We start from the raw sequence: 19,985 nt of genomic DNA, 5'->3' as shown, positions 1-19,985 counted from the left end.
AAGGCATCAGCACTAACGCTTCTAGGGCCATGGCGGGAAAGGATTCTCCAATGAAACTGTCTCTTTGACCGGGAAAATACGCCCAAATAGACACTTAGATTGCTTGATTGAGGGGGTGATGCCATGTGATGTGCTTTAATCTCAACTACATGAACACCATCTCGGGACCAGCCCCCACTGTTTGGTTACATTCGCTACGGAAAGCTTCGTGGTATGAAACAAGACAGGTCAATTTTGTCACTAATCACACAGTAACTAGACAGGAGCTCCTCATCAACCAAAGACTATCATCAAAAGCAGAGAGCCGTCTCAGCTATCTCCATCCTGTGTTTACAGGCACTGCGAGTAGTAGTCGTTCTGCTTCTGGCAGGTGTACGGGCTTACACAGGTGGTCGGACCGGTCCAACCAATTCCTCCACACTGGGCCCAGTGCTGCGCCTGGCCAGTGCTGGTGGATGATGCAGAAGTAGTGGTGGTAGTCTTCGTGGTGGTAGTAGTAGTAGTTCTGGTGGAGCTGGTGGAGGTGGAGGTCTTGGAAGAGGTGGTGGTGGTGGTCGAGCCAGAGCTACCGCTGTTGAAGGTTGAGCCAATGGGGCCCACCTTGATGTTCGAGTAGACCACGTAGGAGTTGGCGTCATTGGTCTCAACATCGGAGGGCTCTCCAGATGAGATGTCGCAAGTACCGCGGGCCACACCAGGGGTAGTCGAGGAGCCAGTGGTGGGGTAGTTGCTGTCAAGCCAGAGCATGTTCGAGTTGTGGTCATCCCATAGACTCAACACGAGGACCATACCCTGAGCCAGAGCGGCGCTCATGCCTTCCATACCGCCGTGCTGCGAGAACACATCGGTATCACCGAACAGGGACTTCTGCGCAGTGCAGTAGGAGGAGGTGATCGAGTTGCCAGTGACTCCGGACCAGGTGGACTGGGAGTTGGGGATGACCTTGCCGTTCTGCACGTAGAAGCGCTTGATCTCAGAGAGAGTGCCGGAGGAAGTTCCATCGTTGGTAATGAACTGAGTCACAACCGTAATCTTGCTGTTGGTATCCACAGTCATGCCGGGGCCGTAGAAGGTGTGGTTACCCTGGCGGTACGAGTTGAAGTCGCAGCCATCGGGATCGCAAGTGCCAGCATAGCGAGTATCGCTGTAAGTGCCGCCACAGGCGTCACCCTCACACATGGTCTGCCCTGGGGTGTCGCAAGGGTGGGGAGTGTACGCGGTGGAGATGCTGTTGGCCTCCCAGATGTCCATCTCCGCGCAGCAGGAGCCGTGGTTACCGACGCCGGCATTGGCATCGTTGGCGGAGGGTTCCCAGCCCTCAACGTTCGCTTGACCGTTGATAAACTTCAAGTCACGGGGGCACTGAGAATCACAGTAACCCGTGCCGTACTTGGCACCGGCCTTGTTGGTTGAGTACTTGGACATACCACCGTCGGCGTCCATGGCGACAAAGTAGAGGGCACCATTCAGACCGCATGGAAGGTTGGAGACGTCGACATCGAAGGTAAACTCTTGGTTGAGCAGCTTGAACATCTGGTAGGTACTGTCGTCCTTCATGAGGTAAAGACGGGAACCGATGTTCTTGGATGAACTTTGAGTGACGAAATTCAACCGCATAGAGTTGCCGCTGGTAGTGACACCGTAGGTGCCAGAGTAGTCCGCACCTTCCAAGGCGCAATTTGCAGCGCAGGTCTCATCGTCCGGGCAGAGGGTGGCATCCCACTTGTTACCGGTGTAGCAGTTGGTGTAGCCACCGACGTTGTGGACCCAACGCCAGTTGGCGTCAATGACGACTTTGCCGTTGTTGGTGGTGCAGCTCCCACCGCTGGTGCATGTCTGCCAGGTCAAGGAAGGATGAACTTCCGCGGTGGAAGTGCCAACCTGCTGGGCCTTGGTGGCCGTCAGGTAGGCAGCCAGCAGGAGGAGCTTCTTGTAGATAGCGTAGGTGGAAGGCATGGCGAGAGACGCAAGGAATGCAGAGACTTGAGGATGAGGAGGACGTGCTGGACTGAAGAGGAAGATCCTTCCCTTTTATGCTGCTCCAATTCCTGTTGGGCGTCGCGTATGATGTCCTCGATCATGATTCTTGAATTCAACTGTTCACGGCTCTGCGGACCGCATGCCGCGAGGGAGATGAAGGTGGTGCGGCTGTTGCCCCACGGGGAAGTCCTCCGCATCTCCAGAGTAATGGACGTTTCCTAACCGAAGACAAGAAGATGAGAACGTTGTAGAATGGTCAGTTTTTCCCGATGTCTCTGTCCGGCTAAATGCATGGCCACGGGATGCCTTCATCAGAGTTACGCCACAAAGGGGAACCGGCCAAGCGCCGCGTCGCATATAGATGCAGAAAGTGCCCATTGGGGAAGATATGGTCATGCAGCAGGTGAAAGTAATGATATCGAGAGACAACGGTGCAGCGCTAATGCAAGCCTCGGCCATTGTTCGTATCATCCAGAGCCGGTAAATTAGGTGGCGACACGGATAACTGGATTGGGCAAGGCACCAGTTGTGGCGGGCGAAACCCGCCGAACCGGCATTGTGAAGATGGCTGGATTCTTCACGGTGGAAAAGAGATACTGGTAGATGAATGTGTTCCGCTGGGGAGAAGTGAGTATACCTAGGAGTCTGCCACCTGTAGGTATAGGCGGATCCGGATTGGGACGAGACCTAACCCTAACACATCAGCCCTAGCCCTAATCTAATCAATCAACTGCACTGAGTCAGCAGCGCCTTTGTCGCTCCATTTTCTTCGGCTCGATCAGGAACGGCCGTGTCGATCTGCTTGCCATCATCGTGATATCAGATTCCAGTCTCCCTCCACTTAACCCCCTCCCTTCAACATCCATCCCCTCGATTCAACATCAGAATGGACAGCTTTATTCTGACCCTCTCCTGCCCCGACCGTCCGGGCATTGTCCACGCGGTGACGGCTTTTTTGGTCCAGCAGAACCTGAATATCATTGACTCATCGCAATTTGGCGATCCCACCTCGCAGCGTTTCTTCATGCGCGTGCATTTCAAGGCCGAATCCAACCAACAGCCGTCGGCAGAAAGCCTGCGCAATGCATTCCAGTCTACTGCCAGCTCGCTGTCTATGGATTTCCAGGTTGTGCCCGCCGCGCAGAAGACCCGCGTGCTGATCATGGTCTCTAAGATCGGCCACTGTCTCAATGACCTCCTCTTCCGCCAATCCAGCGGCCAATTGGCTATTGAGATTCCTCTGATTGTCTCCAACCACCCCGAATTCGCCTCCCTGGCCGCTACCTATAAGATTCCCTTCGTCCACCTTCCCGTCACCGCGGAGACCAAACAACAGCAGGAAGCCCAGGTGCTTGAGCTTATTCGCGAGCACAACATCGACCTGGTCGTCTTGGCCCGTTACATGCAGGTGCTTTCACCCACCCTCTGCGAGGCCATGTCTGGCCGTATTATCAACATCCACCACAGCTTCCTACCCTCCTTCAAGGGCGCCAAGCCCTACCACCAGGCCTACGATCGCGGCGTCAAGATCATTGGTGCCACGGCCCATTTCGTCACCAGTGACCTCGATGAGGGTCCAATAATTGAGCAGAACGTCGTCCGCGTCAACCACGCCATGAGCCCCAAAGAGCTCACACATGCCGGGAGCAATGTCGAGAGCAACGTCCTGGCCACCGCCGTCAAATACGTGACAGAGCGACGGGTATTGCTGAATGGACATAAAACAGTGGTATTCAACTGAGACGCCTCTAGGGTGGGAGAAGAACTTTAATATATATCCTTTGTTGAGCTATTAATAATAAACATGCGACCTACATAGTCACGTTCCTAGAGCATCTGTGTGAATTATGGCCGGATGTCCTTGAAGAGACAGTACTATCCCATATTTAAGCTGTTAGGTCTTAGCACTCCTGACCAACTGGTGATTCTACAGCCTGGCAACTCTGATGCTGGAACCTGGAACCAAGCGAATGCGACGAAGCCCTACATCGTGAAGCCACTTTTCTTCGAGCATCCTTTTTCCCTAACGAGTAGCCACATCTCATGTCGGGTCCCGAGACTTCACCACGTGTCCACCTACGTGATGAGCTAGTTAAAGCCGAGAAAAGATGTGGGAAACCACAGGAACAAGTAACTTTAGGTTCGCAAAGGGCAGGCTGGATCCTCTAGGATAAGTTTTCGCTAGGGACAGCCAGGGATTTTATCGAGACTCTTGAGCAAAATATACTACTTTTTGATTGTTATAGTAAACTTGGCCGTTATCGCCTCCGTTGGTACCCGAAGCATGTTCTAGAGTGATCCAATGAGGTTGCCAGCGACAACATCATAGTAGATATTCATTGACGGCCCCTTCGTCTCAGAATATGCGACCCCCAACCAACGATGGATATTTGTGGTCTGCGAGATATCTTGATGAGGGCTAAGGGCAGGGTCAGTGATTCACGTCGAGCGTCAACAATTCTCGGATACTTACAATTTCGCCTTTAGTTCGTCCTTATATCGACTCGCCTGTTCATCCCAGCCTAGATACTGGAAGAATTCCACCAGCGCATCAGCAATGAACTCGTCATTGACTCCCAACAGCGGGAAGTAGATCTGGGGGGGCGATAATTCAGAAGTGCCAGGTTTCATGGCGTAGTTTATTCCGAAGGGCAGCCGATCCGCATCGATCGTCTCGCAGGCCTCATCCCCAAGCCTTAGAGTTTTTGCCAGTGTTTCCACCATCTCCAGGCCCTTCATGGTACTCAGATCAGTGAGAGAGCCACCCAGGGTCCAGTATTCACGGATCAGTGCCAGGTCCATGCGGAAGGTGGCTAGGTAGACCTTGAGTCTGGACAACATGGGATCAATACAATCCACGCCAATCAAGCCCGTCAATGGAGGCGTGATGCTTGCATCAGTGGGCACCCGCGGCCGGAGGAAGTCTTTCAAGGTGGCCAATGCGGACCGCAAGGGGGCATCCTTGTGATATACCTCCATTTGTTCGATCGCTTGGAATGTGAGGTCAAACAGGGGAGTCTCGGTGACGAGCCCCTTGGGAATGGTGGAGAAATAGACCTTGGGAATAACATCGCCGTCCTTTAGATCCAGAGATGTGCATATGATCGACTGACTTTGCTTAATGAGCTTTGTGGTCGCCACCATGCACTGTTTTCGATCAAGCCCAGTTTGCGCGTTGAAATGGTCGAACAATCGTAGGTCGACATGTGGCAGTAAGGTTGCCAGATTGGCCAACAGTTCTCGATCACCAAAGCTGTTTAGCGGGTCATACGATGTGCCTGCCAAAGGTCCAATTGCCTGCAACCCTAATCGACAAATTGTCTTGGACTTGTCGATCTTAACGCTAATCTCCAACGGATGTCCTCCATGGGATAGTCCGCTGATGAATTCAGGCTCTAGCCCCTGGCGACGGAATGGACCAAGGCTGGGAACAATGTACTTGTGGTAGAAAGCAAGATATTTGTACTGCAGGTGGACATCATAGTCGCACTGTACCAGGATCCGATTGAGAGTTTCGGCAGTATTGATCCACCAGAGTTCCTGGTCACGATTAGGGAAGCCTAGAGCTTGGCTTAGAACCTGCCAGGGCAGCGCATCCTTGCTGTTTGTCGCTGGTGCAAGCATATCGAAAGACAAATTGTTATACTCCGTGCTCGGTCTGATGAATGGAATTAGTGTGTTTCGTGTGGCCGTGGCAAACAACTACCCGATGGATTGAAAGGGAGACATATATAAATCCCAGTGGAGGGGGTCTCTTCTGTGCAAAAAGCAAAATGCAGCCCCCAAAAGCCAAATAGATCATTTTTCTGCCTCCTTGGACTCTAACCGAGTCCTGGCAAACAAGTCTCTGGTGATGTGTTGTGCAACCTTCAGTGACGACTGGATACGTCAGAATGGATGGATGTTTGCTTCGGATACGATCGAGGCGTTCTCGAACATGTCGAATCAACGACATGACAGAAACTTGGCGTGGTCCACATGCTAATATAAGTATCCAACTGTCATGTAGGAGCTGACACTATTGAATTGGCCGAACCCCACTGGATCGGCGAGTTTTGGATGTCCGACTACCTGAAGGTGAACGAACTGGGGCCGGACATGGGCTATTAAATACAGACGCAAGGGCAGAAGCTTGTTAAATTTTCATAGAATTCCCAGAAATTATGCATGTTCGTGTGGGCATCTTTTTCCATTTGTTTGATTCGGACCGTCAATCTTCCTGGTCTGCATACTTCGACCAGCTGGTGAGCTAGCCAGCCCTAAACACTCCCGCCATTTATCAGTCACTCAATATCAGTCCCAGGAGTAGGGCTGTAGGAGAGATAATAGTAAGCATGTATTCGTAATTTTTTATCAAGATATCGCCTGGTGGAAACGACCCGATCTTTGCCTATTACTAGGCAGCGCTTTGGTTGGCAACTCACTCACTCGTGTTCCTACTCAATCCAATATTTGACTCCTCCTCCTTTACTACAGATGTCGCACAGATGTTCGCTTCCCGTCGTCACCCACTTCAACGCCACCAGGGACATCACGCGCTGCGTCCGGGATCGTGCGACTGGAATCCATGATGAAGCCACCAGGAACGACGAGATAGAGGAAATATTGAAAGAGATTAACTTCAGTGAGTTCAATTTCTTGTTTCGATCATGCAACATCCAGATCATTTACAACCCAGATGATTCCGAGCGAAAAGACTACGCCCCACGGGGTTCTATCTGTGGGGTCTAGAACATATATCAGACAAAGCCCGATAAAAGCGGCAAATCCTCGTGGTAAAAGAAGCCCGAGAAGCTGATTAACCCGGTGGAAAATTCTGAGTGGAGTGAATATGCTCTCGTGGTACGCAATATCAAGTGTTATGACGGTCGTCGTAGTCTTAACATTCATTCCATCGTCATTCAGAGCCAGCCCCTGAAGACCTTCATTTGCCTGAAGGGAGTGCCTAAACGGGCCCCCCTATAGGGGCGGTATCATCGTGCAACTCAGTGGCCCTCCCGGTGTGGGCAAGACCCTTACAGCAGAGCGTTTAGCGGAACTGATGGCAGTGTCTCTTTATGTGCTGAGCAGGGGTGATCCTGGAACCACACTTAGGTCTGTTGAGGACGACCTGAAGGATATCCTGCACATGGTCCCAATATGGGGCGCGGTTCGTTAAGTGGATGTGTTTATGGAACCTCGGAATTCTGCTGATTTGACTCGAAACCCGCTCGTCTCCATTTTCTTGAGAACGTCGGGATACTACGAGGTAACCATGCCTACTTTGGAGTAGGCAGAAGAACGGGCCTAACATTGATGAAATAGGGTATTCTCTTTCACATAACAAACCGTGCAGACCACATTGACCGCCGGGGCATTTGAATCCCGCTTCCATGTATCGCTTCCCTGTCCCGAGCTGGATTCTGCTGCTCGCCCGCAAATCTGGACGCAGTTCCTAGGGCAGACTGGATTCTGTGAGTTCAATGTGGACAAGGTGGCCGCCGTTCCCCTGAGCGGTCGGCAGATCAAGATTGTCCTCAAGATGGTGAATCTTCTAGCCCAAACACAGGGCTCGGAGCTGAACTACGGGCATGTGGAGGTTGTCGTGGGCCTGGGAGCCGTGAACACTGACAGGAATGGGACTTCTTGGGTGTCTAGAGCAATTAGAGCAGTGGAATGGATATCGTTGGTGATTCCTCAACATCATGATGTCACGTTCCACAGAAACCCATTCTCCTCACTACATTCAATGCAGTCGCTCCTCTTCCTTGAATTCCTCCTCGATCTGATCGTAGTTGATACTGGAATGATTGGTATAGGTCTCCATCTCCCCACATCGCTCTCGTCTCGGCCCACACATCCACGCCGCAGCCCCATCGGACACTATATTATCCCGCCACGACCCCTCGTACCTCACCTCCCACAATCGCCCACGTTTCCGGGGAGAGACCAGGAAGTATGGATACTGTCTGCCCCCCTCCAGCCCTAACGCATTTGTTTACCCTGCGGTGTGCGGTGGATCCACCCATCGAAATCGGCCGTGGGCCCTATGGACGTCGTCGCTGTGTCCCCATTAAGTCTGGGTCGGTACGCGGTAACTATATCAATGGGGAGGTCATCCCGGGAGGCGCAGATTTCATGTAGGTTGCTTCCACTGTTTGATCGTAATGTGACTGGTAGATTGACGGGAACTGACTCAAATATAGGTTGGTTGAGGAAGACCAGACCACCCATGTAAATACAAACTACGTTATCAAGAGTGATGACGGGGCCTACCTGTACATACGGTTTGTCTCTCGCATCGCGGATGCTGAACACGCGGCTAAATAAATACATGCAGCACGGAAGGGACCAGGGCTGGTCCACCGGAGGTTTTAGAGGCCCTGATGGAAGGCAACGGTGTCGACCCAGATTCGTATTGGTTCCACCTCCATATCAAAATCGAGACCGGCCATGAGCGATACCGCTGGATGAACAACCGAGTTATCGTCGGACGCGCAACTAGAGCCAAGGGGGAGGTGGCATATGATGCATACTTCTTGGAGAACAAATAGTCAAAGTCCTGGAGGAACGGTACTATAAACATCTATCATACAGCGGCTATATACATTATATACATGCAAAAATTTCAAGGCGCTCCGGTCCGTCTCTTCGTAGAAAGTTACTTGGTTTGCGTAGAATTGCGCAGCAATTCCGCCAAATTCGCATATTCACCTTTGCTCGTATCCTGTCGAGACAGAACCTGATCAGCAATATCGTTCGTCCAGCGACATTCCGAATGGTAGTCCCGTAGTTCCAGCAGGCGTAGTCGAAGCCATTCCCGTTGAACAGAGTCGTCGGTCTCGATCAACGCCATCACGACCGGCCAATGAAGACGACGGAGAAGGTGCGGGTCTGATGCATACTGTTTGTGTACAATCTCTATGATATTAGTTAGGGCGTGTCGATGAATGGTCGCGGGAAGTTGGTGCGGGAGAAGAAGGCGGCGGTGGCAGAGAAGTTGTGCATAGAAGGTCGACACGGCCATGTTTATGGTGTTCAATGTGCGTCGTGTGGATGCGGCACCGGCAAACTTTGCCGTTAAGAAGAGGTCGGAATATCTCTGCAACGTATTAGCCGAGGGCTCCAGTCAGCCTTACACGGAGCGACCTACGTCATGTACGGACATGAGCTCATTAAAAAGTGTGTCCGCCTCGTAGTCGGCATGGGATTCATCCGTTAGCAGTTGAAATGTTCGGTACCGTAACGTCATTCCAACATGCAGCAACTCCAATGCGCGATAGTTCTCGATGTCATCCGACACTTGGTGGTCTGGGTATTGCTTCCCCCAGAAGCATCGGGACCAAAGGCGAGCGCAGCGGTGAAGACGGTCAGGATGGAGAGCAGGATTCCCTGTCCGTAAAACGTAGTCATAAAGGGATTCAGTAATGCCCATGGGACGACAGCTAGCATCGATATACCTGTTCCAATGTCAGAGAGGCCATTTCTCCTGGAGACGCGGTTCACTTACAGGATCCAGAGAAGGAGTTGCTCCGGAATGAACGACACCCGAGGGACTGAATCATCCGATTGCTCCGCATCCATGGACAACAGTACATTGTTGACATCTTTGATTTGGAAAAGCTCCGGATGGGACTCCAACAAGGATCTTACTCCTTGGAGGTGCAACTGAAGATGGTGTACGCAGTTCCCATACTGCCACTCGTAGGTGACCATGAGAAACATAGTGGCGAAGATCATCTCCAGCTCCGTAGTTGAGATGTCTCGCTTCGGAGACTCCAGCAACTGGCGGAATTCCTTCACGGCGTGACCATAGTGGAAACGAGCATGATCCTCCGCCGAAGGGCGGCCGGGAGACCGGACGACCAACCCTTGACGATGCATATCGCTGGCCGAAAGGGCCAAAATCATGCGCATAATAACTTTGTTGGACGCGGCTGGACCTTGATAGAGGTAGCAGAAGCTGCTCCATTGCCACGGTTTCATGTAATAGAACACCAAAGAGGAGGATGGGAAGAACTGAAAATACTTCCGATCGTGTTCGGAGAGGACCAGAGAATTGGCACAGGCGGTATCGGAGGTTGACAGTGACGGATATAAAGGAGACGACGGTGGTTGGAGGTAATGGGAGAAGCAGGACCAGCCCGCTGGAGAGACGGCTTCGGTCGAGACTGGGGTCAAGTCGCTTGAAGGAGAAGGATGCCACAAGTCCACGGGAAAAGCAGCGAGTTGCGAGTGAAAGGTAACAGCGGGGGACGCAGCCGTACCGGGCGTAGGGGTAGTGGTGACAGTTGCAGTAGAAACCAGGTCGCTAGGCGTGGACCATCGCGGCTGGGCTGGTTGAATGGGGCGAACAAGAGCCGCCGATTTACCTCGCTTGACAGGGACCCCCCACTCGCAGTTGAGTCGCAGGTTGAAGCAGCGCTGACAAACAGGACGCTCTTCGCCGCATTTCACTTTCCGACGGCGGCACGTACTGCAGCCTGGATGATTTGAGGGGTTAGCGCCGACATGGATGAAGCCGCAGGTCTATTCCGCGGGAAAAGCATTATGATAAGGTACCATTCTTTGAGCGAGGGGCGTTCCGACCCGACATGGATTGAGAGGCCCACTCTTGGGGAAAACCAGATCAGGGGACAGACATTAGTAACAGGAGGGGGGAGGGAAAGACAATGCCGTCGAGTGATGGAGGGAGGAAGAGTTGAGTTGTTCGTTGCGGGAGGAGGAAAAGGCGAGCGAGCGGAGACGAACGAGAGGAGAGAGAAATCGGGGAACAAAGTGGAGCTGAGTCAGCGGCTGAGTCATGACACCATCTTAACTAACTAGTTAACTAATGTACCATTTCTATATACCTTACCCTCCGTATAGCTCCATCTAGAAGACTCGTCGCACCTGCCATCGCGTGCGCAAGCCTCGTGCAAGGATAAAACACACTAGGGCCACCGCCTGGATCACTCCACAGAAGAGTATTAACCCTGAGTATCCCCCAACCCCGTCAGTTGGTCGGACGTTCAACGTCTGCCCAGCAACGGGAATCGCCACCAACACGCCCAGACCGACCAGGGTGTACGTGGTTCCAAAGCGCTTCCCAAAATCCTCGGTCCGAGAGATTTGGGCAACGCAAACCGGTGTCAAACTAATGGCAGAGCCGCTAGAAAAGCCAAAAAGAGCAGCGTAGCTCACAATAGCCGCTTGGTTCTGGCCACAGCTCAACCATAGTGCCGGGGTCAACACCGTTGAAATTGCGGTCGTGACAACCATAATATTGAATCGTCCAAACTTGTCTGCAACATATCCTGGTGCCAATCGTCCAATAATAGATCCCCCGTTGAGAATAGACATCAACTGATAGGAAAGAGCAAGGCCCAAGCCGTTCGCTCGCGCGTAGGACGTCAAATAAACCATAGGAATGGCCCCGCTGCTATCTGTCAGAACCATTCCGATTGCCGTTAAGGTAAACGAGGGATTCTGGAGGGCCCAGATGTCGATTGTCTTGATGCCTTTGCGATTTGGGGGTAGTCGTGTCTTCTGCAGCAATACGGCTAGAATGCATAAGACAAGGGAGATCAGCCCCAGGATCCGGGTGGCCCATGCGAAACCAATTATCTTACTGAGATTCTTCATCATGATTGGGAAGATTACTCCCCCGATTCCTCCAGCGGTGACGCCAATCCCGGTGGCAAAGGCTCGACGCTTGAGGAACCAGTGATTAATACATCCCATGCTCGGAGTCACCAGCAACGAAGCTGAAATACCACCAAGAACCCCAAATCCCAGCATGAATTGATAATACCCTGTATTCATGAAGGCTGGATGAGCGAATTTCCATCTCGTTGTTCAAGACATTGGGATACGTACTGGAAGCAACACTCAAGATCATAATAGCACCAATCATCCCGATCGACCCGGGCACCAGTACATATTTCGGGCCGAAAACATCAAAAATGGGACCTGTTGTTTCGAGTCAACACGTCCCCCAAGCATATGCCTCTTATGGTGGTCATACCAGCCTGAACGCTGCCAAAGAAAAGGAAAAATACATAAATACTCATGATCCAAGCAATCTTGGCTTGTGAGTTGTCATGGAGCTGGTGCGTGCTAAGCCAGTCCTCAAAAACACCCAAGGTGTTCATCAGACCGAACGCAGGAAACATTCCACACCATGCTCCCAGAACGACGCACCAGGCACGCCAACCACCCTCGGGATAGTCAGCAGGATTGTCTTCATTCTCATGGGATGAATGTGTTGTTACACCGTCCTTCTGACTGGTTCCGCCGTCATAATTTTGGAGGGCCAGGTTCTCGTTGCGGGTGCAATACTGAGTCATAACAGATGAAAATGAAGACAAACACGCTACAAATTATTATTAGACGCTTTTGAAAGTATCCCTTGAAAGGAATTCCGGTATACACAGTTAGCGTACCTAAGGGTTGAAGCAATGAGCAATGCAATAGACAATGATAGATCAGGATTTCGCACAGGCTGAACAACTAGCCCCGCAGGTAAGGCAAAACATTACTCTACGGGTGGCTATACCTGGGAAGACCTCGGAAATCACCTTTAATTTATCTCTTTTTTGTACAAAGTCTCCCTAATTGTGGGCGCTGGACTGAAGTATCGATAGCTGTCCATCCAAAACGATGTTACGGTCAAGAGCAGGAATATTATGCCTTCCCGTTACGCCATCCTCATTATGAACTGGAAATCTCTTGTAAGCTCGGCATTCGCCCGAAACTGTCATCTCTCGTGAGCCACATAGCTGTTGTGTAACACCACCAACAGGAAGGTCATTTCATACGGAGAGAGAGAGAAAAAAAAAAAAAAAAACGAAAGTGTTGCCTGCTTTCTTTATGTCACATTCTCCAAGGAGGCACTAGTTATATGGTGGACTAGCCCATGACCTATGGCAGTAGCTACAGGTCCCACCTGTCTTATCCTATTAGCCATCCGTAACTATATCTACCTAGGTGCCTTTACAATTGGCCCAGTACCGGCGTATTACCTACCCAAGGAATCCAATGATAACCCGGGAATTGAGATCCCACATATACGCAAAGCATCTGGCTGGGTTGAGTGCTGTGTATAAAGTTAGTGCTGAGTTGATTTCCGCCGAGGGAACGAGTCTAAAGACATACAAGCGCCTTCATAGCCTTTTGTGTATAGGCTGAAGCCACGACACCCAGAACCATACCGACTAGCCATGGCGATAAAGCAGCTCCATATACTTGAACCTGCCGTGGATGGAGGCCGACACCAAAAGAGAGGAAGATCAAAGTGAGACAGCAGATGAACTCGAGAACAAAAGCTTCTCGCACAGGGACTAGGTTCATGTCGATAGAGCAACCGCCGACCAGGTATTCATTCGATCTCATTGCTGATTCCAACATTCAGCCTATCTAAAAGGTTCAAGATTTAAAAACCACATTTTGCGCCTTTTATTCTTGAATGGCTTCCTGCCACTGCTTTTTCGTCTGTTCAAACAATTGGTCGTCCGTGACCATCTCCCATCCGATGAGAGCCAAAGTCTTACCGACAATGACCGCCTCTTCATGAGCAACATCGGTGCCAGCTGCAGAAGCAAAGGAAGGGTGATGAGGGAAAGATCCATCCTCGGCATGAATTCCAAACATAGTGTGGAGGGTGGGAAGAATATATGAGACGTTGCCTACATTCGTTAGCACGTAAGTTATTTTAAATGAAGGTGGGAGAACGCACCGATATCGGATGAGCCTGTCAAAACCTTATCATGGCGTTTGAGAACATTTCGACCATAACTGCTCATGTGCACCTGGTAACGATCGCAGAGCGTGTCGTTCAGTTTTATATCCGTATAAAGCTCATTTCTATATGTATTCGTTAGTTGTCATGCTGAACTACATGCGGCAACACATACTCAACAATTTTGACTTCGCATCCTGTACCCAATGCGCCTGCTTCAATGCAATTACGCACTTTTGCCATCAGCGTATTCAAGCCCTTCAGCGTAGGGCTACGAACCTGCCAGTACGCCTTAGTATAGGAAGCAATCACATTGGCCACAGTGGGGACATCGAGGAAGGCGCAGTGAACACGCTCGTCTGGTTGCATCTGTTGGCGTAGCATAGCGACGTTGTTGTAAGATGTGACTAGGGCGTCCAAGGCGTTGACGCCGGCCCAAGGGTTTCCTCCAGCATGAGCACTCCTGCCGAAAAATTCGCAATGAATTTCTTTCCGAGCATTCATCAGAACGCCGCCCACACCGTCACATACAGTTCCTGGAAAGAGCTTCTGGGGACCAGCATGACTGCAGTCAATTCGTTACTATAAAGCAGAGCAGATAGTGAGTGGCTATACGCACGCCATCAAAGAGATGTCAACGCCCTTGTATGCTCCAGCGTCAATGAGCTTGGCCTTACCACCGCCATTTTCTTCGGCAGGGGTGCCCAATAGTTGGGCGCGGCCAGGAATATTGTACTGCTTCAGAACAGTGGACAACGCCAGGAAAGCAGCAACGCTACTGGTGGTGATCAGATTGTGGCCACAAGCGTGGCCAATTCCCGGTAAAGCATCATATTCGGCGTTGAAATTGATGAGACGCCCACCAGACCCACTGGTAGCCTCAAATGAAGTATCCAACCCGTATGCATGGCGGGTTACTGTGAACCCTTTCTTCTCAAGAAAATCACAAATTGCGTTATGCGCTCCATGTTCTTTGTACGCGGTTTCGGGGTTAGACCAAACCTGGATGAAACCTTAGTTATACAGGCCATAAAGGGGATAGAGATAGGGATGGGCACTCTACCTGTTTGTTGAGCTGGCGAAGAGAAGCATTGGCTTCAACCAACGCTGCATCCACTGCGGCTTTGACGTCGGCAATGTTTACCAGGTTGGCCTTCCCCTGTGCCTTAGAATTTAACTCGGAGCAAGTCATCATAAATCCCTCTCAACTGTGGAACTGGTGAATAGGCGATATTTACTGTCGATTATTGAGTGCTGTCTAATAGCCACTCATTGCTTTTTATGCACGGTAGTAATATGACCACTATCAGAACCGATCATCTCTTACCCCCTCGTCTATCAGTAGTCATATTACGGTAACCAGTTCCGGCTTCCTCGGCAGATATGGGTGTAGCAATATGACACCTTGGATCATCATCAAGCACTATGATAGGACGGATCGCCATCATAACGTACGTCGGCTCCGGGTCATGCACCCCGCAAACCAGCATTCCATATCAGGCAATGAATGACGTTGGGGGTTTAGGAAAGGGACCAAAATTGATGACCAACCGCAACCATTATTAATCTAATCAAGAGGATTATCACGAGGATTGTCTCATACCTTTTTATCAGTGGTCCTCGGCAGATAAGGAAGGCCCCATACTCCGAAATCATCCCCAAGGGTGGGGGTTGTTGGAGTGGGTATTAAACCCCCGCCGGCCCTCGAGCTGGCCAACACAGTCTTCCAGACGTGTCTTCTCCGCACGATCGAATTTGTGGGGGAGGAACAGTGGTCCCTCTCTATTAATTCATGCTCGTACAGGTCCACTCAATAAAGCCCTATATGGAAGGGAATGGCTCGAAGTGGTTGATAAACATGGCGTTAAAGTAGGTATTTGCCGAGCTCTATCTGGCATTGGACGATCTGCCGACGAAACCCTAATCCGTCCTTGGGTCTCGGTGGACACATAGGCTATCTAGCTCCTTTGCCGACCGAATGTGTCGGGATTATTGGCGCAGGCCTTCAGATGGGGCCTTGACCCACGGTAGATGCCCGGGCCACCAAGGGCAAATTCCGCTGTCGCCCCAGTGGCGCTGCGGTCCTAATAGCTATTATCGCAACAGGGGAAGCCGCGAGAACTCGGCGTGCTTCGACCAAGCTTGGCCGGTGGAGGTCTTGACGGAGAGGAAAATATGTATTTTTGATCCGCACGCGAGTGCGGAATTTCTGCTAAAACCCCGTCGGGAGGCGTCTAATCACAGCGCTTCGAGTCAGTGGCGATTTGCCGATGATTTTCGTCCATTGATCACCTCACGCATATAAAATTCCAGCACGCTCGACTGCAGAGATATGGGCTGATTTCCCTCACACCTTTGGATCCTTTAACAGCTAGACCATGGAGAAACAGTCAAGCGACGCCCCCATTGGGACACCACCGTCAACACCGCCACGGGAAGATGACTTAAATGACTTGAAACTCAGGGCCGAAGAGTCTATGGCTCGGGATGTTGACCTGGGACAGATGTTGGAGGTTGAGGCTACACCGGAGCAACAGAGGAGGGTTCTGTGGAAGCTAGACATCATGTAGGTAGACCACACCAACTGGACCAACAGGACTGATGCTAATTTCGGTAGACTAATCCCTGTGATGGGCCTTTGCTATATGATGCAGTACATGGACAAGCTGGCACTGAGCCAGGCAACTTTATTTGGCATTCGGGAGGATCTGGTATGATTTCTGTGCCCAACCCGAGCAACCAATACGCATCTGACTAATGGACATTCAGGGACTAACCGGTCAGCAATATCCTTGGGCTTCAGCAGTATTTTACTTCGGCTATTTTGCTTGGAGTTGGCCCAGTAGTTACCTCATTGTCCGTCTTCCCATTGGGAAGTATATCACTGCATCAGTGCTCATCTGGGGAGGTGTCTTGATGTGCCATGCCGCAGCAACTAACTTCGGTGGACTGATGGCTGCCCGGTTTTTCCTCGGGGTTGGGGAGGCTGCCATTGCTCCGGGCTTCTCCTTGATTACTGGGATGTTCTATAAGCGCGAGGAACAACCTGCGAGGTATGTCCTCTTGAATGAGTTTGATGGAGAAGTAGCCCTGCTAATTGAGTGCACTTTCGCAGACAAGCCGCTTGGTTTTTGGGAAACTGTATCTCAACCATTGTCGGCGGTGTTGTCGCCTACGGAATTGGATCCGTCAAAGATACTGCCGTGAATAGCTGGCAGCTCCTTTTCATTGTCCTTGGTACAATTACCGCAGGAATGACATTCTGGCTGGTGTTCCTGCTGCCTGACTCCCCTAAGAATGCCATATTTTTGACGAAGCATGAGCGTGCAATCGCCGTCCAACGTACGCTAAAGAACAAGACTGGAGTGATGGATGAAGGTGCCTTCAAATGGAGTCAGGCATGGCTGGCTATTCGTGATCCCCAGACCTGGTTCCTTGTGCTATACACCTTCTGCGTGAACCTTTGCAATGGGGGTGTCACCAGTGTATGTATTCACATCCATCCATTTGTCTCCCTTAAATCATTTATTAACATATCACTTTAGTTCTCCTCTATCCTAATTAGTGGATTTGGTTTCTCCCAAATTAGGTCTCTTCTCATGCAAATGCCCCTTGGTGGTGCCCAGGTGGTCTTCCTCATCATCAGCGCCGCTGTTGCCACGTTCGTCCCTAGAACTCGTATTCTGATGATGTTCTTCAACACTGTCGTTTCGCTAATAGGTATGCTTCTGGTCTGGAAGCTGGATGAAGAGAACCGAAAGGGCCGCCTGACTGGACTGGCGCTGGGCGCAGTCTTTGCTGTTAACATCCCTTTGTCCCTGAGTATAATCAGTTCCAATGTTGCAGGGTTTACAAAGCGAAGTGTCACAAGCGGCCTGCTTTTTGTCGCCTATTGTGTTGGGAACATCGTTGGACCTCAGTTTTTCATCGACAGTGAGGAGCCTAGGTATCCAGTAAGCTAAACTGTTCATCTGACTCACGCAGCCAACGCTAATTCCCTCATAGACTGGCATGAAAGCCGCCATCTCTGGTCTGGCATTCGGAGCCTTCTTCCTCCTTTGCTTGCTTATTTACTACGTATTTGAGAACCACCGCCGGGACTCCCTGTATGGCCCACCGGCGCAACTTACAGAGGAGGAGGAGCAGGCCCAGGGGTTGTCAAACAAGACTGACCTGGAGATAGAGAGTTTTCGCTATCTTATCTGAACACTGGTCAGCATGATGATATAATTGCACATGATCATCTTATTTTTCTGTATATAACATCTCCCAGTTCTTTTAGATAAGTATCCTCTACAAGGCATGAGTAAATCTAGAATTGTTTAGTCGTACAACTGATGCCAGCCTGCCGTCTGAAGATGCCTCCTTAATTTTCCACTATCCCTTAGTACGCCGTAGAACTTTGGTCTCGGTTCGGATCTGACGATTCTAGATCTGAAATTAGTCAGACAGAGCCATTCACGGCTATTCGTCTCCCATTTAACTCAAAGAGGTATCAATATTCGCTCATGTTAATTCACGGCATAAAACGGTTCAGTAAGAGTTACCGGGTGGGGCGCTCCCATAGATGTCAAACCATTGGTTACCCCTGACTCAAAAGGAGTTTGTTTGGAATTTGGCTGTATAATATTGTGATGCACAAAGCTCTTTTTATCATTAGCATAAGCTCCGCTCCGCGGTTCATCTGTCCATGCAGTACGGCAGATATCGATCATGTGTGGATAACTACCACTATTGACTACTTTGCTTTTCTGGGCCTATCCATGATGGGATTGGGCTAGCAGGAAAAATATACAGATCAGGAAAAAGGACATGAAGTAACGAAATAAATGGACCCATTGTTATTATCCGATAGAGTTTTCCCTTCGATCTTTCCACCTGAACCGGGACTTCCTGTGGGTCCAGGAAGGACCTTTCTGTGGAGCGATCATGGTTCGGCATCGAATCTGCCGAACCTCTCCAGCTTGGGATGTACTCCGTACGAACAGCGCTTATGTAGTAGTACTATAAGCTTAGATTGTTCACACCCCCACTTCAGCTACGCGTCGCGTGTGGATTCTTTTCTGGAAGCGATGGCCAAATCCCTCTGGGTCACAGCATGAGACCAATCCCCGACGATCAGATTTACGATTGGATTATGTGCATCGTAGCTTCCTCTTCTTCTCTTCTTCTTTCAAAACCACCCGGCGCCGCCCTTTTTCTTTTGTTTTCTTTTCTTTCCTTTCCTTTTCTTTTCTTTTCAATTTTTTTTTTTTTTTCCCCTTCCAAAATTGGTGGTGGGGGTTGGAAGGGAGAGATATAGACCAGGTCAGGTATGCTTGCCGCTTAATGAAAATTCCCCTGCAAAACATGATCCGCTGGAACATAAATCTGTGGCCTTGATTGATTGGATTCTAATCTGCTGGCCACCCCACTTGGCAGGAACGACATCTACTCTGTATATATGTAAAGATGTAAAGACATCAGTAGCAGTAGTAGAATTCATATACCAGCTGGCAGAGCGCCTGCTGTGCGGGTGTGCGTTACCACTACCGTGAAGCCAAATATACGCGTGCAAAAGAGATATAAACACCAGGCTGCCCGGTCCCCCAGATCCCACTGCCATGCTTCTGATTGCCATCAGCCTCTATACAAGGGAAAGTCACCGTGCCACACGCCTGCGGACGGCATCAAAAAGCACATCGAAAAGCGTACCGTCCCGCTGCCTCCGCCAACACCTCTTCTACTGCATCTATCTATTTCACCCAGTGTTTATCAAAAACCAGAGATGAGCATACTTGCTGCGGTAAATATCTTCTTCTCCACGAAATGAGTTTCGACATCACGGAGGGTGAGCGTACTGAAGCAGAAAAAGCTTCAATGTCTTTCCTTGTCGGTAGCTTATTTTTGTTGGTTATGTTTTTTTTTTTTTGCCCTTCCCACCCTATTATTTATTAAGGACAGTCTTTGGTCTTCTAGAGACGGAGACGAGCGTCTGGAATCTAGGACTGAAGGCCATACCATAAAGTTTTGAATGATAAAGAAACCCAACAGCTATCGAGGAAATATATCTGGGAGCGGCCATATTCTTGGATATCATATGCCATGCTGGACCAAGAGAGATTTTAATTACTATGATCGGGGCATGCACTTCGGAAGCTAATAATTATGAGTACGTAAATCTGTGAAGGGAGTTTGAAAATACAAGGGCTGATTATGGCCCTAACTATTGCGCTGAGGCTTTTCTGGCCTAAGCATAAGAGTGTCCGCATTCTGGTATATGATATAATGAGATTCTGGCTTAAGGGATATTACAAGAAACCGTAAA

General features: G+C 50.3%; 9 protein-coding genes across 9 annotated transcripts; 4 read left to right on the top strand and 5 right to left on the bottom strand.

Annotated features, from left to right (window-relative positions):
- Positions 1 to 125: 125 nt before the first annotated feature.
- On the bottom strand, positions 126 to 2,411 carry cbhB (putative 1,4-beta-D-glucan-cellobiohydrolyase). Its single transcript, XM_073696827.1, has one exon. It carries the CDS (start codon positions 1,954 to 1,956, stop codon positions 331 to 333), a length of 1,626 nt encoding a protein of 541 aa, XP_073546249.1. The 5' UTR covers positions 1,957 to 2,411; the 3' UTR covers positions 126 to 330.
- Positions 2,412 to 4,165, top strand: BDV59DRAFT_64829 (formyltetrahydrofolate deformylase). The gene has a single exon (XM_073696828.1). The coding sequence runs from the start codon at positions 2,867 to 2,869 to the stop codon at positions 3,719 to 3,721; it is 855 nt and encodes a 284-aa protein (XP_073546248.1). The 5' UTR covers positions 2,412 to 2,866; the 3' UTR covers positions 3,722 to 4,165.
- Positions 4,166 to 4,269: 104 nt separating this feature from the next.
- On the bottom strand, positions 4,270 to 5,604 carry BDV59DRAFT_194215 (aromatic prenyltransferase; the record flags this gene model as incomplete). Its single annotated transcript, XM_073692356.1, has 2 exons — positions 4,270 to 4,399; positions 4,454 to 5,604. The coding sequence occupies 2 exons, from the start codon at positions 5,602 to 5,604 to the stop codon at positions 4,270 to 4,272; spliced, it is 1,281 nt and encodes a 426-aa protein (XP_073546247.1).
- Positions 5,605 to 6,015: 411 nt separating this feature from the next.
- Positions 6,016 to 7,229, top strand: BDV59DRAFT_181890 (uncharacterized protein). Its single transcript, XM_073690298.1, has 5 exons — positions 6,016 to 6,224; positions 6,284 to 6,308; positions 6,457 to 6,604; positions 6,659 to 6,822; positions 6,886 to 7,229. The coding sequence occupies exons 1-4, from the start codon at positions 6,148 to 6,150 to the stop codon at positions 6,709 to 6,711; spliced, it is 303 nt and encodes a 100-aa protein (XP_073546246.1). The 5' UTR covers positions 6,016 to 6,147; the 3' UTR covers positions 6,712 to 6,822; positions 6,886 to 7,229.
- Positions 7,230 to 8,078: 849 nt separating this feature from the next.
- BDV59DRAFT_181839 (uncharacterized protein) lies at positions 8,079 to 8,595 on the top strand. Its single transcript, XM_073690297.1, has 2 exons — positions 8,079 to 8,246; positions 8,300 to 8,595. Exon 2 carries the CDS (start codon positions 8,346 to 8,348, stop codon positions 8,511 to 8,513), a length of 168 nt encoding a protein of 55 aa, XP_073546245.1. The 5' UTR covers positions 8,079 to 8,246; positions 8,300 to 8,345; the 3' UTR covers positions 8,514 to 8,595.
- On the bottom strand, positions 8,596 to 10,754 carry BDV59DRAFT_181838 (Zn(II)2Cys6 transcription factor). The gene is made up of 4 exons (XM_073690296.1): positions 10,522 to 10,754; positions 9,470 to 10,442; positions 9,113 to 9,419; positions 8,596 to 9,061 (listed from the first exon to the last, which is right to left on the bottom strand). The coding sequence occupies exons 1-4, from the start codon at positions 10,553 to 10,555 to the stop codon at positions 8,621 to 8,623; spliced, it is 1,755 nt and encodes a 584-aa protein (XP_073546244.1). The 5' UTR covers positions 10,556 to 10,754; the 3' UTR covers positions 8,596 to 8,620.
- Positions 10,755 to 10,833: 79 nt separating this feature from the next.
- Positions 10,834 to 12,287, bottom strand: BDV59DRAFT_203393 (MCT family MFS transporter; the record flags this gene model as incomplete). Its single annotated transcript, XM_073694258.1, has 3 exons — positions 10,834 to 11,753; positions 11,818 to 11,910; positions 11,966 to 12,287. 3 exons carry the CDS (start codon positions 12,285 to 12,287, stop codon positions 10,834 to 10,836), a joined length of 1,335 nt encoding a protein of 444 aa, XP_073546243.1.
- A 1,108-nt stretch (positions 12,288 to 13,395) lies between these two features.
- BDV59DRAFT_208932 (M20 family metallopeptidase) lies at positions 13,396 to 14,870 on the bottom strand (the record flags this gene model as incomplete). The annotated part of the gene is made up of 5 exons (XM_073695299.1): positions 13,396 to 13,625; positions 13,676 to 13,803; positions 13,854 to 14,243; positions 14,298 to 14,680; positions 14,742 to 14,870. 5 exons carry the CDS (start codon positions 14,868 to 14,870, stop codon positions 13,396 to 13,398), a joined length of 1,260 nt encoding a protein of 419 aa, XP_073546242.1.
- A 1,186-nt stretch (positions 14,871 to 16,056) lies between these two features.
- Positions 16,057 to 17,884, top strand: BDV59DRAFT_208931 (major facilitator superfamily domain-containing protein; the record flags this gene model as incomplete). The annotated part of the gene is made up of 6 exons (XM_073695298.1): positions 16,057 to 16,244; positions 16,296 to 16,389; positions 16,448 to 16,731; positions 16,794 to 17,163; positions 17,305 to 17,631; positions 17,684 to 17,884. 6 exons carry the CDS (start codon positions 16,057 to 16,059, stop codon positions 17,882 to 17,884), a joined length of 1,464 nt encoding a protein of 487 aa, XP_073546241.1.
- Positions 17,885 to 19,985: the final 2,101 nt, after the last annotated feature.

This window comes from Aspergillus ambiguus (assembly GCF_047715705.1).
Source record: "Aspergillus ambiguus strain CBS 117.58 unplaced genomic scaffold BDV59scaffold_24, whole genome shotgun sequence".
Lineage (NCBI taxonomy): Eukaryota > Fungi > Ascomycota > Eurotiomycetes > Eurotiales > Aspergillaceae > Aspergillus > Aspergillus ambiguus.
Note: the sequence above shows the minus strand (reverse complement) of the source record. Positions and strands in the feature narration are given on the sequence as shown.

Coding starts and splice junctions, on each gene's coding strand:
- cbhB (XM_073696827.1), bottom strand. CDS start 1,956: ATGCCTTCCACCTACGCTATCTACAAGAAGCTCCTCCTGCTGGCTGCC.
- BDV59DRAFT_64829 (XM_073696828.1), top strand. CDS start 2,867: ATGGACAGCTTTATTCTGACCCTCTCCTGCCCCGACCGTCCGGGCATT.
- BDV59DRAFT_181890 (XM_073690298.1), top strand. CDS start 6,148: ATGTTCGTGTGGGCATCTTTTTCCATTTGTTTGATTCGGACCGTCAAT. Junction 6,225..6,283: donor CTGCATACTTCGACCAGCTG/GTGAGCTAGCCA, acceptor TATCAGTCCCAG/GAGTAGGGCTGTAGGAGAGA. Junction 6,605..6,658: donor ATTGAAAGAGATTAACTTCA/GTGAGTTCAATT, acceptor TTTACAACCCAG/ATGATTCCGAGCGAAAAGAC.
- BDV59DRAFT_181839 (XM_073690297.1), top strand. CDS start 8,346: ATGGAAGGCAACGGTGTCGACCCAGATTCGTATTGGTTCCACCTCCAT.
- BDV59DRAFT_181838 (XM_073690296.1), bottom strand. CDS start 10,555: ATGTCGGGTCGGAACGCCCCTCGCTCAAAGAATG. Junction 9,420..9,469: donor CAACTCCTTCTCTGGATCCT/GTAAGTGAACCG, acceptor ACATTGGAACAG/GTATATCGATGCTAGCTGTC. Junction 9,062..9,112: donor AGCTCATGTCCGTACATGAC/GTAGGTCGCTCC, acceptor AATACGTTGCAG/AGATATTCCGACCTCTTCTT.